Source organism: Mobula hypostoma, chromosome 5 (assembly GCF_963921235.1).
Source record: "Mobula hypostoma chromosome 5, sMobHyp1.1, whole genome shotgun sequence".
NCBI lineage: Eukaryota > Metazoa > Chordata > Chondrichthyes > Myliobatiformes > Myliobatidae > Mobula > Mobula hypostoma.
This window is the reverse complement of record NC_086101.1, coordinates 41,476,872-41,491,346: the sequence shown is the minus strand read 5'-3', so window position 1 is coordinate 41,491,346 and position 14,475 is coordinate 41,476,872. Positions and strand designations below refer to the sequence as shown.

General features: G+C 40.7%; 1 protein-coding gene across 1 annotated transcript in view; it reads left to right on the top strand.

Moving 5' to 3' along the window:
• LOC134346784 (protocadherin-9) overlaps window positions 1–13,371 on the top strand; it is an 850,226-nt gene extending 836,855 nt beyond the window's left edge. The window contains exon 3 of the mRNA XM_063048433.1: window positions 11,507–13,371. Coding sequence (XP_062904503.1) covers window positions 11,507–11,880 — 374 coding nt within the window. The 3' untranslated portion in view covers window positions 11,881–13,371. The remainder of the gene's footprint in view (window positions 1–11,506) is intronic.
• The last annotated feature ends 1,104 nt before the right edge of the window (window positions 13,372–14,475 follow it).

The window sequence follows — 14,475 nt, the reverse complement described above, 5'->3', positions numbered from 1 at the left end:
AACCAATTTCCCCCGGGATCAATAAAGTATGACTATGACTATGACTAAATAAAGTGCAAGGGGCATGACGAGGTAGATTGTGGTTAAAGAGGTCAAAAGTTGAAGAGTTCACTTTTGAACTTATAAGAGGCCCATTCAAGAGTCTGATAACAGTGTGATAGGAACTGTCGTTGAGCCAGGTGGGACAGTACGTACTCGCATGCATTTGTATCTTCTGCCCAGTGGGAGAGGGGAGACGGGACAATATTACTGACATAATAGATGAGGCATATCAGAAGCCCTTAGGTAAAGTTCTGTATGAGAGATTATTGTGAAGATTTAAAACACATAGGATTAGAGCTAATATATATTCAAGATTCAAAAATGTTTGTTATCATCCTTCAGTACACAAGTGTAAAGGGGAACAAATTAATTGTTACTCTGGATCCTATTTAGCATATAATAAAACACAATAATCATGAAAAATGCTGAAAAAACACAATAAATATAAATACAAAGATTAGTTTGTATACATAGATTGATAATATGCGCATAAAGTGACGCTAGTTACAGGAATATCTGTATGTAAGGTGATTCTGACAGGAAATATGGTTCCTGTCTAAGGCCCCACTAATAAGATAAATTAAGACCAAGGCCTTGGACCTGCTCTGGGTTCCTCTTGAGATTCGGTTCTAAGGACTCATTTTGGTTCAGAATGCTGTGCTCACTTCTATTGTTTGTGTTTGTTTCTCTTTCCCTGTACATTGGTTGCTAATCTTTTTTTAATTGGATTATTTCAGGTTCCTTGCTTTGGGGCTGCCTGTAAGCAGACAAATCTCAAGGCTGTATCATTTATGCATTCTTTGATATTAAGTGTACTTGAAACGAGAAAGTAGTGGTGTTGGGAACTGTGGTGGAGTGGAATAATGGTGTTGGTTAGTCTTACTAGTTGGGGGAAGTAACTGTTTTTGAGTCTGTTGGTGCTGGCATGGATGCTATATAGCCTGGTCCTTGATGGGAGTAGAACAGTCCATGACCAGGGTGGGTGGGTGGGATCCTTCACAATATTGCTGGCCTTTTTCCGGCACACTTTTTTATTTATGTCCTGATGGTGGGGAGGCTGGTGCCAGTGATGTTGTGGCCTGTTTTAACTACCCCTTTAATAGGGTTACAGTTCAAAGTTTCCAAGTAAATTGATTATCAAATTATGTATATGTCATCATGTACTACCCTGAGACGCATTTTCTTGTGGGCATTCACAGTACACAAAGAGGTACAATAGAATCAAAGAAACACTATATACTAAGACGGATAAACAACCAATGAAGAAGACAAACTGCGCAAATATAGAAAAAAATTTATAAGACATCCCCATGATCTGCGCAGACTAGATGACAACAAGGAAGCATCAAATGCCTGGCTCAGAGTTGGAGACCTCTTTCCAGAAACAGAGGGGTTCCTTGTGGCAATGCAGGACCCGATGGTTAACACAAAAGTTATCAAAAATACATAATAAAAGACCAAAGATTTCAGGAGGATAAATGCAGAAGATGCCAAAAGAAACCAGAAACAATCCAACGCATTTCAGGAACCTACAGCAGTTTAACCAATCTGGTTACTGTACTTAAACAGGCACAATCAAGTAGCAAATACTGTTCACCAAAATCTTGCTTTAAAATACAAACTCATAAAAGAAACCATATCTTACAATGAATACAGGCCTGATCCAGTTTTAAAGTCAGAGTCCCACAAATTATATTGTGACCGATCCGTTATTACAGATAGGACAATCCATAATAACTGTCCGGATATAATATTACAGGATAAACAAGCAAGAACAATTTACTTAATAGATATAGCTATAATATGCAGAAATCAGTAAGTGAAAAACAGTAGAAATATGCTGAATAAAAAGAAGAAAATGAAAGACTATGGAACATGAACAAAGTATATATTGTCCCATTAATAATATCTACAACTGGTATCATCCCAAAGTCGATACACAATACCATTAAACAATTAGGCCTACACTGCAATGTGTATGCAAATCTTCAGAAAGCCACAATACTCAGCAGCACTACGAAGGTCTGAAAGTTCCTAGCAATTGAGAAATGAGTATGCTTGGCTCTGCCCATACTTCAGGTTTTACTAGCATGAGCTAAAAAATAAAATATAATGCATAAATAATGCTGAGAACATGAGTTGTAGGGTCCTTGAAAGTGAGTGCATAGGGTGTGGAATCAGTTCAATGTTGAGGTGAATGGAGTGGTGCATGGATCGTATCTGGCCCCTATGATTCACATTTATGTATCAGTTATCTGTATGAGGGAACAGATCGTGATATTTCAAAGACTGACGAGAACATGAAACATGAGCGTGAATTGTGAGGGGGACACAGAAGCTTCAAAGTAATTTAAACAAGTTGAGTGAATGGGAAAATACAAGCGGATGAATGTGATAAATCTACTTTGGCGTAGGTCTGGTGTCTCAGCTGGTCATTTATAATTCCATGGAACTCTGTCATGAGAAGATGTACCTCCCTGTCTGGCCAATATTCACCCCTGGGAAGTAGACAATAGAAGTGGTTGTAAATACTTGGTTTGATGGTAGGGAGACAATTGTAATGAAAGTAAATGACAGGAGTACCTCTTCCAATAATTTGCATTCTAACAAGATGTGCTTGCTTTGACCAAAATGTGCTGGTTTAGTGCCAAAATGTAAAATCCCGACCTCTCTTTGGCAGGTGTGAGTGTTGCACTGTGTGTCCCTGGTTGACTGCAGGAGCATGAGCAGCAATGATACAAGTTATTTGGCAGCCCTGATGAATATGCTTTTGCTTAATTGTCAGGAAGGCTAATCAATTCAGTTTATCATCAAACAAATCATTTGAGCATTTCTTTATTCATACCCTGACCTCATGAGGGGGAGTGATCCCTTGGGGAGAAAGTACAGAGGGTTCGGCATTTTTTTATATTGCAAGCAAAGCAATTACTGAGAGTGATATTAGCAGATGAAAGATTAATGCATTTAAAACAGCATTCTTCTGCTATCCTAATGAAGGCATCTAAAATCAAAGGCAGATTTACTGCAGTAAGAAGTCATTCAGTCCATCTCGTTTGTACTGGCTCATTGCAAGGGTTGTCAATAGTCCTGCCACAATTTTCCTCCACAAGTGTACCTTTTTCAAATAAGCAACTCACCATGTTTAGAAAAGAAGATAAAGAATGTCATAGGGATATGTTAGCCTTGATCTTTCTCCTGACGACTGTCATTTCTGGACTCAGTCTGTCCTGTGATCATGAGAGTCACACACAAGGGTCATGGCTGCAGATTAAAGGGCTGTTCATTTAAAACTGAGCTGAGAAATCACTTAGAGGTCAGCGAATCTCTGGGACACAAGAAATCTTGCAGATTCTGAAAATTTATTTATTGTTTATCTATTGAGATACAGCGCAGAATAGGCTCTACCAGCTCTTCAAGCTGCGGCACATTTAGTCCTAGCCTTATCACGGGACAATTACAATGACCAATTAATCTACCAACTGGTATGTTTTTGGACTGTGGAAGGAAACTGGAACGCCCAGAGGAAACCCACACGGTCACAGGAGAGTGCACAAACTCCTTCCAGGCATGTTCGGGAAATGAACCCGGGTTGCCTGCACTATAAAGTGTTATGCTAACCACTACGCTACTATGCTGTTGAGCAACACACACAAGATACTGGAGTAACTTAGCAGGTCAGACGACGTCTACGGAGGAAAATGGACAGTCAAAGTTTCAGGTCAAAACCCCTTCATCAGGACAGGAAAGGAAGAGGGCAGAATCCAGAAAATCCGTATATCTGGGTGAATTTCTAGAATTATTTGCACTTGAGGGTGGTGGAAATGAGATGATTAGATATATTTAAGGTGGAGATTAAAGATATGGGGAACTGCTAGAGATGAGGACTTGAGGCAAATAGATCAGCCGTGGTCATATTGAATGATGGGACAGAATTGAAGAGCCGGGCAGCCAACCCCTACTCCAACTTTATTTCATTCTTCTGAAACATTCACTAATTGTCTTTAAATTTAAACTTAGAGGGACAGCGTAGTGACAGACCACTCCACCCAATTACACGCACGTGACTAATTAATGTACGAACCTGTACGTCTTTGTAATGTGGGAGGAAACTGGAGCACCTGGAGGAAACCCACGCAGTCGCAGGGAGGATGTACAAACTTCTCAGAGACAGCAGTGGAAGTGAGCCTGGGTCACTGGCACTGTAATACTGTTACGGTAACTGCTACCAGCCCTGTGCCACATTGAAAGTGTTTTTGACATTTTCAATGGCAGAGGCTTAATAGCACTTTCAGAAGCACTATTTAGACCTTGTACTTAGTTAGAGGACTGCAGTTGCTTCATTTAACATTGGAATATCCTGCAGCTTCCCAAAACTGCTTCTAAAAGCAGCCTCCTAATTTCATGCTCGATGCTGGCTGAAAGCTCCCCCCCCCCCCACCACCCCGGTGAAGCAGTCATTGGAGCACGCACATGATCCTTAAGGACAAATTGCTCCAAGGGGATCAGGCTTTTTGCTGGGAGAACATGGCAGCTGTACTCCAGGGAAGTTTGCATGAAGCCAGCTGTTTTCAGCCTTGGTGAGCAATCACTCCCCCACTGCAATCTGTCCAGGAAGGAAGAGACAGAGAAGAATGGAGTCGGCAAGAACATACACAACTTAATAGTGTATTTTCTTATCTTAATGAATAATGTATTATAGAATCATAACGCAAGGGAACAGCCCTTTCAGCCCACCAAGTCTATGCCAACCATCATTGATCAAGCCTACAAAAGTAGTGAACGCAGCCCAGTCCATCCTAGGTAAAGCGCTCCCCACCATTAAGCCTATCTACATGGGATGCTGTCGCAGGAAAGCAGCATCCATCATCAAGGTTCCCCACAATACAGGCCATGCTGTCTTCTCACTGCTGGCATCAGAGAGGAGGTACAGGAGGCTCATCCCATGTCATCAGGTTTAGGAGTCTAAACTATCTAGCTCCTAAACAAGAGTGAATAAATTCACTCAGCCTAACACTGAACTGATTCTACATCCTATCGACTTACTTTCAAGGACTTTACAACTCATGTTCTCAATATTCTTTTTGTACTTGCACAATTTGTTGTCTTTTGCACATTGGTTGTGTCAGGGTTGTTAGTCCTCAGATGAACACCCAAATCTGGAGGGCTGGTGGACTGTTCTTAGTCTGGCATCTACCCTTTGACCAGTTAGGCATGGTGACCATACCAAGTGCAAAAGGATAAAGCCCTGACTCCGGCCAACATATCACTCCAGGTCATTGAGGCACGCCAGCCTCCAAACCCAACAATAATGCTATGGTTCTCTTGGAAGAACATGGAGTTGCCTCTGTTATTTTTTTCTGGCTCTTTGTTTACGCATGTATTTTCCTTTACAGTCTTGATAATTTATGTTCTTGTATGTTGTCTGTACCTGTGGGCCAGTGATGCTGTTGCAAGCAAGCTTTTGACTGTACCTGTTCCTCACCATACTTGTGCATTTGACAATAAATTTCACTTGATTGTCCTTGGGTCGTCAAGGAAACCAGAGTACCTGGAGGATACCCTCACAGTTGCAGAGGAGAAGTGCAAATGCCACACAAAGTGGAGGATTGACTCTAGGTCACCAGAGCTATGAAGCAGAGGTCATTTAGCTGTGCCTCAATGCCAGCCTGAATTCCTTGCAGGAAGTAGGATTAGCATTGTCTATTTTTATTTATTCATGCTAATTATGAATTTTCTCGCACACCTGCTGCTTGAAATGTGCTTTTGATCAACTGATCAAAAGGGTGAAAGGGTGAGCAGCTTCAAGTTCCTGAGCGTAAACATCTCAGAGAAATATCCCAGGCCTAACATATTGATGCACTCAAAAGAAGAAAGCACATCTGTGACTGTATTTCATTAGGTGTTTGAGGAGATTTGGTATGTCACTAGAGACTCCAGCAATTTCTCCAGATATACTGTGGAGAACAATCAGATATAATGATTGCAGCACATGGTATGGTAACTCCAATGTTCAGATTCAAAAGAGTTTGCAGAGGATTGTAGGCCTAGCCAGCTCCATCACGTGCAAAAGCCCATATACCCACCATCAAAGACATTTTCAAAGGGCGGTGCAACAAGAAGGCAGCATCTATCATCAATGACCGATCACTACGTAGGACATGCCTTCTTCTCATTAATACCATCAGAGAAGAGCTACAGGAACCTGAAAACCCAGTCAATATTTTAGGAAATTTTTAGCTTCTTCCCCTCCACCACCATGAATACTACCTCAGTAACTCTCTTTTGCACTATATGCTGTGTGTATTTCATTTTTTCTTGCAACAGAGTAAGTTTTACATCTTGCACTGTCCTGATGCCTCAGTAACAACCAATTTCACAACATGTGTCATACAGAGAGTGGTGGGTGCGTGGAATGCACTGCCAGTGAAGGTGGTAGAGGTGAATACAATAGGGTCCTTTAAAAGCCTCTTAGATAGGTACATGGAGCTTAGAAAAATAGAGGGCAGTAGGGAAATTCTAGGCAGTTTCTAGAGTAGGTTACATGGTCAGCACAGCGATGTGGGCTGAAGGGCCTGAAATGTGCTGCAGATTTCTATGTTTATATTTCTATGTGTCAATAATAACAAAACTAACTCTGATTCTGATTCTGCTATGGCTTCAGATGGATGTTTCTGTATACAATAACTTCTGTTGTAGTGAATTACAACTCCAGCAACCTGAGTTTAGGCTTGACCTTGGTGCTATGGCTTTCCATCGGGTAATTTTGTTTCCTTCTTCACCCAAAGGACGTTCTGGCAGGTTACTTGGGTTCTGTAAGTTACTGCTAATATGGTGGGTCACAAAAGAACTGGGCGAGTTGATGAGTGGGGAATAGTTGCAGAGTATTAAGTGTAGAATGGGATCACTCTAAGAGCTGGCGTATGTTTGATGGGCTGAATGGTCTTGTCTACTGTACGGAATTACGAGAAAAGAATTCTATAAAACATAGAGCAGTACAGCAGAGGAACGACCCCTTCAGCCCATCTTGTCTGTGCTGACCATGATGTCGATCTAACTGTCATGATCCATTTGCCTCTGTTCCCTGCATGGTCATGTGTTGTATCTGCTTCCAGAACCACCCCTGTTAGTGTTAGAAGACACTCCTTGTTATCTTGCCTCACACATCCCCCTTAAACTCTTTCCCCCACCCACCTTAAAGCTTTGCCCTCTAACATTTGACATTTCTACCCTGAGAAAGAGACTCTTCAACAGTCTCCCCTATCTCTGCCTCTCATAATTCTGTAAACTTTTATCAAATCTCCCCTCAGTCTCTGATGCTCCATGGAAACCAATCCAAGTCTGGCCACTCTCTCTTCATAGCTAATACTCTCTAATCCAGGCAGCATCCTAATGAATCTCCTCTGCACCCTTTCCAAAGCCTCCACATCCTTCCTTTATTGTGCACAATACTCCAAGTGCAGCCTAACCAGAACCTGTGTCAACTCAGTGATCAACAATCCTGCAGCACAACAACAGCTTTTTATGTACACCAGGCAGTATCATGTCAATAGAAAACTATTCACTAAAATGTTATGCAGAACTTACGGAACTGCTTCAGAAATTGCAAGTTTCACTTCTGGATCTTCCAATTTGTAGCAGGAGGTTTTTGTTACTGCCTGTGGCTCCTGTCATTGTAAAGAGTTCACATCAGGCACTTTCGGTTTTAGCAACAATGCAAAATATGGTTTCTTTTAAAGGAAGCAAAATAAATATTTCTTCTCAGTAAAGGGGAGGAGAATATTTCAACATTAGCAACAGTAATTGAAGGGTTTCAAATCACTTCATCTCGAGAGTATTGGCTGAAGGGTTAAAGGTGATTGATTTGCATATCAATACTCCTTTGCACACAGATTCTTCAAGAAAATCTATTTCAAAGCCTCAGTTCCCACACATGCTCTTCCCTTCCTTACCTCCTGTATGTGTACTGTTCATTCTAATTTCATCTAAATGCATATCAGGAAGGAGCACACTTATTTCCTCTGACAGTATTAGCATGAAGGTGCAACATAGAACAATAATTCCTGTGGAATCCAGTTTTCATTCATCATTCAATGGAAATGATGTACAATATCATCTGATAGCAATAGGGAGTGTGAATCAGGTATCTGACAGCTCAAAAGGTAGGGAATCAGAAATAGTTTCATACCTTGACTGATGCATAAATAAAACTATCCTTAAAGCGCAACACCTGATCATGCTCCATTATTACTGAGATAATAATGTCTGTCGTCATTAATGTTTGGTCAGCTTTGTAAGTCATGCGAGGGTTACTCCTCAATCTCATCTAACATCTCAGAGTTCAGGCTGCCACATGAGACTATTTAAAGGCAAAGACCTTGGAAGTAAAATGTCTTTGCTTCAGAGTAAGCAGAAGATTATAAGTGAAAATTAATAAGAGAATAATTAATACCAGCATTACAGAGAATAACGCTGTTGGCCTAAAGTAATTCTTAATTACTTATGCAAAATCCTATTACACAAAAGAAAGTAAATAATCCCTGGTCATTAGTAGACCCAATAGCTTGTAATAATCTCAGATTAATAATAAGAATATATTACTCCATACATGCAAGACAGCTCACAGTGACTGGTCAGCTCCAGTGGGACTGGGCATGGAGCATTAACTGGTAATTGGCCAAGCGGTCCTTCTGGATGATGCTGTTTTGACATCTCTGATTAATTTTTAAAACGAGCAATTTTCCAATATCATCAACACAGGAGATTCTGCAGATGCTGGAACTCTAGAGACACGCACACGAAGTGCTGAAGGATCTCAGCAAAGTCAGGCAACTTGAATAGGGGGTAATAAATAGATGACATTCCAGACTGAGATCCTTCATCGGGACACTATGAATTGGAGAGGTGCCTGCTTATTCTGGTTTCTGCACCATTTCTTTTCAGTGCTGATGAAGGGTCTTAGCCTGAAACATCCCCTCGATGGATGCTGCCTGACTAGCTATGTTCCTCCAGCATTTTGTATATATTGTTCCCAATATCATCATTTTCCATTCTGAAAGATTAATGACTGAACTTGTTGCCTTTTCCCCTCTTCTGCGTGTCTCTTAGCAACACATGCAGAAGAAACGTTGATACCCCATTGTGTTCATGCTGGCAAGAGCTCACAGTATCACAGATGTTTGGTATTTTCCCATTTTTTTAAAAGTATCGTAGTCCCACATGATACCACGCTTCATAAAATTTGTCCAGACTTCTACAATTAGTCAAGTTAGTTTATGTCCACAGCCCCAACCATTAGCAATCCCATCAGACTAAAGGCAAAAATGTACTTTCCTTTATTTCAAAGAATCTCTCAGGAATATTCTAACACAAAAAGAGGTCATGCATATATGTCTGTCCTATTCCCCTCATCTTTTCCAAAAGATCCTGCATTTAGTCTCCTTCCAGTGCCCACCCATTCTTTCTGGGATTGTTTCTGTTTTCACCTACCCTTGCTGGAAATGAGCTGCAGATGAGAGTTATCCTCTTGATAGGAAAGATTTCCTTCACATTCCTCTGTATATGTTGTTCAGAATTTTAAATCTGTGTCTCCTGTTCCCTGAACCATCTGCCAGAGCGAGCAGCTTTACTCACTTTGTCCTCTCTGAATCCGTCGTTACTTTTTACAAGAAAAACAAACTGGATCAAGCAGCATTTGTGGAGACAAGAGGAGAGAAGACATTTTGTGTTAGGGCTGATGAAGGGTAAGGATTCAAAATGTCAACTTTCCTTCTGTCTCCGCAGATACTGCTTGACTCACTGAGTTCTTCCAGCACTTTGTGTTTTTTTTTAACTGCAGATCCCAGCATCTGCAGTCACTTGTGTCTCGATGACCTTCTGCATCTCTGATAAATCTCCTTGTAAACTTCTGTGGCCCAGGGGCAGAGAACAACTGCAGCTCCTCCTCTTTAATCTTGTAGTGAAAGTACTTTGTCTCCAGAAATAATTTAGTAAATCATTTCTGCCACTGTCTTTGATTAGAGGGAAATCAAATGCGATTCCTACAAAATGCTTGAGGAATACAACAAGTCAGGAAGCATCTATAGAGGGGAATAAACAGACAGCATTTTCCTCCATTGGCCCAAAACGTTGACTGTTCATGCCCCTCCTTAGATGCTGCCTGACTTTCTGAGTATTTTTGTGTGTTGTTCGAGATTTCCAGCATCTGTAGCATCTCTTGTATTTATCAAATGAAATTTCCCTTTTTAACATCTTTCAGTGTGACTTTTCACATCCTTCAGTTGGTCAGATCAGAAGAATGAAACTTTATTCTGAATTTGCAATGTTTATCAGGCACAGTAGAGATAATTCTCCCTTGGAATAGTGCTCACAGCTGGTCTGCCCATCCAAACATTGACTGTTTATTTCCCTCCACAGATGCTGCCTGTCTAGGGGAGCTCCTGCAGCATGTTTTGGGTGTTGCTTTGCGTTCTGGCTGAATGAGTAGATTATGCAATCACAGAGGGACATAACATGGAAACAGGCCATTCAGCACACTGACTAACAAATGCTCATTTACACTAATCTTACATTTTTTTCTCCCCACATTCTCATTAATTTGCCCAGTTTATACCACTCACCTACATCTACTGAGGCAATTAATAGTGGGCAATGAATCAGTGAACTTGCATGTTCCTGGACAGTGGGAGAAAGTGACACACAGTCACAGGAAGTATGTGCAGACTCCACGTAGACAGCGCTGGAGATCAGGATTAAAGGCTGCAATTCTACTGGTGGCATCATTGTGCTCTCAATACATAGAACATGGAACAGTGCAGGATAGTACAGGCCACTTGGCCTATGATGTCGTACTGACCTTTTAACCTACTTCAAGATTATTCTAACCATTCCCTCCCACGTAGCCCTCAATTTTTCTTTCATCCATGTACCTATCTAAGAGTCCCTTAAGTGCCCATAATGTATCTGCTTCTACCACCAGCACTGGCATGCCCCTACTACTCTCTGTGTAGAAAATAAACTACCTCTCACATCTCCCCTACACTTTCTTCCAAACACTTTAAAATTATGCCCTCTTGTATTAGTCATTCCTGCCCTGCGATAAAGGTGCTGGCTGTAAACTCTATTAATGCCTCTTGTCATCTATATACCTCTATCAATCACCTCACACCCTCCTTCACTCCAAAGAGAAAAGCCCAGCTCGCTCAACCTTTCCCCATAAGACATGCTCTCTAATCCAAGCAACATCCTGGTAAATATCCTCTGCACCCTCACCAAAGCTTCCACATCCTTCCTATAATGAAGCAACCAGAACTGATCAACACATAACTGCTTGTTTTAATTATAGCAGAATGGGAGAAGCCACCTAACCTGGATCCAAATGCTAGTTTGAGCACCTATATGGGGACGTAACACTGTACTGGGCCTTGCCATTAATGCATGCTTCTCTTTGTCTCTGCTTTTTTTTTAGGTGATGTTCCACTTGGTCCCAGAGGCTTAGCCGAAGCCACGGAGATGTGCACTCAAGAATGCTTGGTGCTCGGACACTCGGACAACTGTTGGATGCCTGCAGATCTTGGCTCCTACCAGCAGCTCAAGCCCCCCCTCTCCACTTTTGGATCGCAAAAGGAATGGATCAAGAAGGATAAGTTAATAAATGGTCATGCGCTTTCAAGGACCTGGGAAGCGGATGGCAACAGAAGCCAATTCAACGACAGGAAGCTGATTGGCTGTGGTGACGGGCATTATACTAATGGGAACCCAATGACGGACATTCCCCTGGCCAGTCTGAATTACAAACAGGCACCATCAAACCTGGAAACAGCTAAAGAACATCAACTATGAAGAGTACTTTGTCCTTGTCCAGCCGTTAACTCATGTCAGCCTGATTGTAGGCACTAGTGGTAGAATATGCTAATCCTATTTGTCTGAATTCTGTGTTACGGGTAGGACTTTAGACCACTGTTGCAGCCAAGTACTTGAAGTTGTCTATGTTGTAGGAACCATGGGATTTGGTATTTCTGTTGTCCACTTGATGTAAAACAGGAAGGAGCTAAACTTCATGGTGGAGGAACTGGAACTGGCCACCCCACCAGAACAGCAAAAAGAAAAAAAAATGGTGGGACTATTTCACAGTTTAGACTTGGAGACGCTGAGAAAATGATGTAAAACAAGTGAAGCCGAAATTGTGGAGGAACAAAATATAAATTGCTGCTTTTAATTGAGGCCAATTGCTGCTGATATACATAATGAAACAGGAAAAAAAAGATTCTGAAATGAGAGCACGATGAACTAAAACTACACAATGGGCAATCCAGCTTTAAGTGATCCAAGTGAACATTCAAAGTGTTTGTAAATAGGACAACTTGTCAGTAAGACCTATTTTATGGAACTATATTCTTCCCAAACTGTAGCAAAAGACTGTTCTATCACTCCACAACTGTCCCCCCTTCTCTTTGTCTGCATCCTCTGTGGGGTTTCTTTTAAGCTTCATGTCACTGAAGTCGCGGTGAAGATGGTTGTGTGTTTGTAATCTGTCCAAAAGTACTGTTTCCACGCTCACAGTCATTTAATGTGTCGTGCCTTCATTATGTACTGGAGCATAATACTAGTTGTCATAGGGGGCGACTAAGGCTCTTACTTATAGCTTTCTCTGTGCCTGGCAGGTACCAGCATTGTTTAGTTGTTCAGAATGAGGAAATCTTCAATGCAGCTTTTAACAGCATGTTTAAGCAAATGAGAATCAAGGCTTTGTTTCCTTTTTTGATTTTTTTAAATTCAGCAGTCTGGGCATGGTGATCCAATCTAAAAAATTTGGTAGATAGCATGTTCTTTGCAGAATGGATGATTTTCTTTCAAACACATTCCAATATAGGTACACCAAGCAAAAATAAGTAAAAAAAATTATACACAAAAAAAGAAAAAAAAAGCTAAGCAAAAAGTGGCAACCAAAAAAAAACACATCAGTTGCTCATTTTAAAAACACTGCTGTCCCTATTTTTTGGGATTCATTTTCCAAACATTCTTAGAATCACTTGTTAAAGCATGAATGGTAGCAGAGAGCGTACATAATTAAAGTTTGTGTTTGATTTAAACTGGAAAGTACAAGGGCAATGAGAGATTGCTTTATAACTTGACTTAGTAAACCATTTCTACTTGTTATTTATATCTACTGTTATTTATTTTGATATATATAGCGTACTTTTTGACAAATTTTTATATACAGAAAATTGGGGCGTTATCATTGAGTCAATAAATTTGACACAAGGGTCATATATTAATTGAAAAGATTATTTTAACGTAGCGTATTTTGGCAATGGAAGTTACAAAATATAAGGGATCATGAATACAGGAGTATTTAGTACGCTGTATCTATTACAATTGAATAACATTCTCCCTAATGTATTAAATGTTCCCATTAGTTTAGCCCTATATTTGTTAATTTTCCAGAGAGATTTTATTTCTGTGTAATACTGCTCAACAAGTAACATCTTTAATGTAACCATTAAAAAACACAAATAATTGAAGAATATTTTTAAACTTAGGATACTTGTCAGGTAAAATACATTTTTTTCTTAGAATACGTGTTGATAAAATATCCAGAGAGTATAAGTAATATGTAAAGATTAGGGTTCAACTCTGAAGGTGTTTCTGATACTGAACTTTGAAAAGATAGCATGTTAGTATGAATATGACAATGGATTTATGTGAAAAACACTCTGCGTAAGGGTTTGCTGCAGCTTTAACTGTCATATGCTGAAAACGTTTTTGAACCCTGGTAACTGGATGCAAATACAAAACGAACTTGCATTTATGAAAGTGCCCTTCACGACCTCAATACATCCTGCTACCATCCCCAACCCCCACTCCAAAATTCTCTCCGGCCAGTGAATTTCTTAATTGAAGGCTACTCATTGTCACAAGGTAGAAAGAGGTGAAATCCCGTCTCCACACGTCCATGCGGAGGTGGCTATTTACTGTCTATTTACTAAAGTGAATGTTGGTTTGAGGAATGAAACGTTGGACAGACAGCCAAATCGCATCACCCTGCTCTTGGATAATGGCTGTGGATTCTTTAGTGATGAACAAAGCCACCTCAAACAAAGCAGCTGAAAAATGGCTTGTCCCCTGGGCAGAGGGTATTCACCTGAGTGATGGGCTAAATTTCTTGTGCCCTACTTAGAGACTGAGAGCGGAAAAGTTCATTCTCTCTTGTAGGGGCAAAAATGCGTATGTAACAGAGTGGGGCTTGATCACACAGCCTTCTGGCTTAAAAGCCAAAATCTTTACTGGTCAGATGAAGGTAAGTTTCATAAAGGTACAGGTGTTTTTTTGCAGCTGGAACTTTATGCTTCAGGTCAGTCAAGTTCTTGGCTTCTGAAGTTTGACAACATTTTTTTTGTCTCTTCGCCTGCTTAGGAGAATTCTCTTGAAAGGATG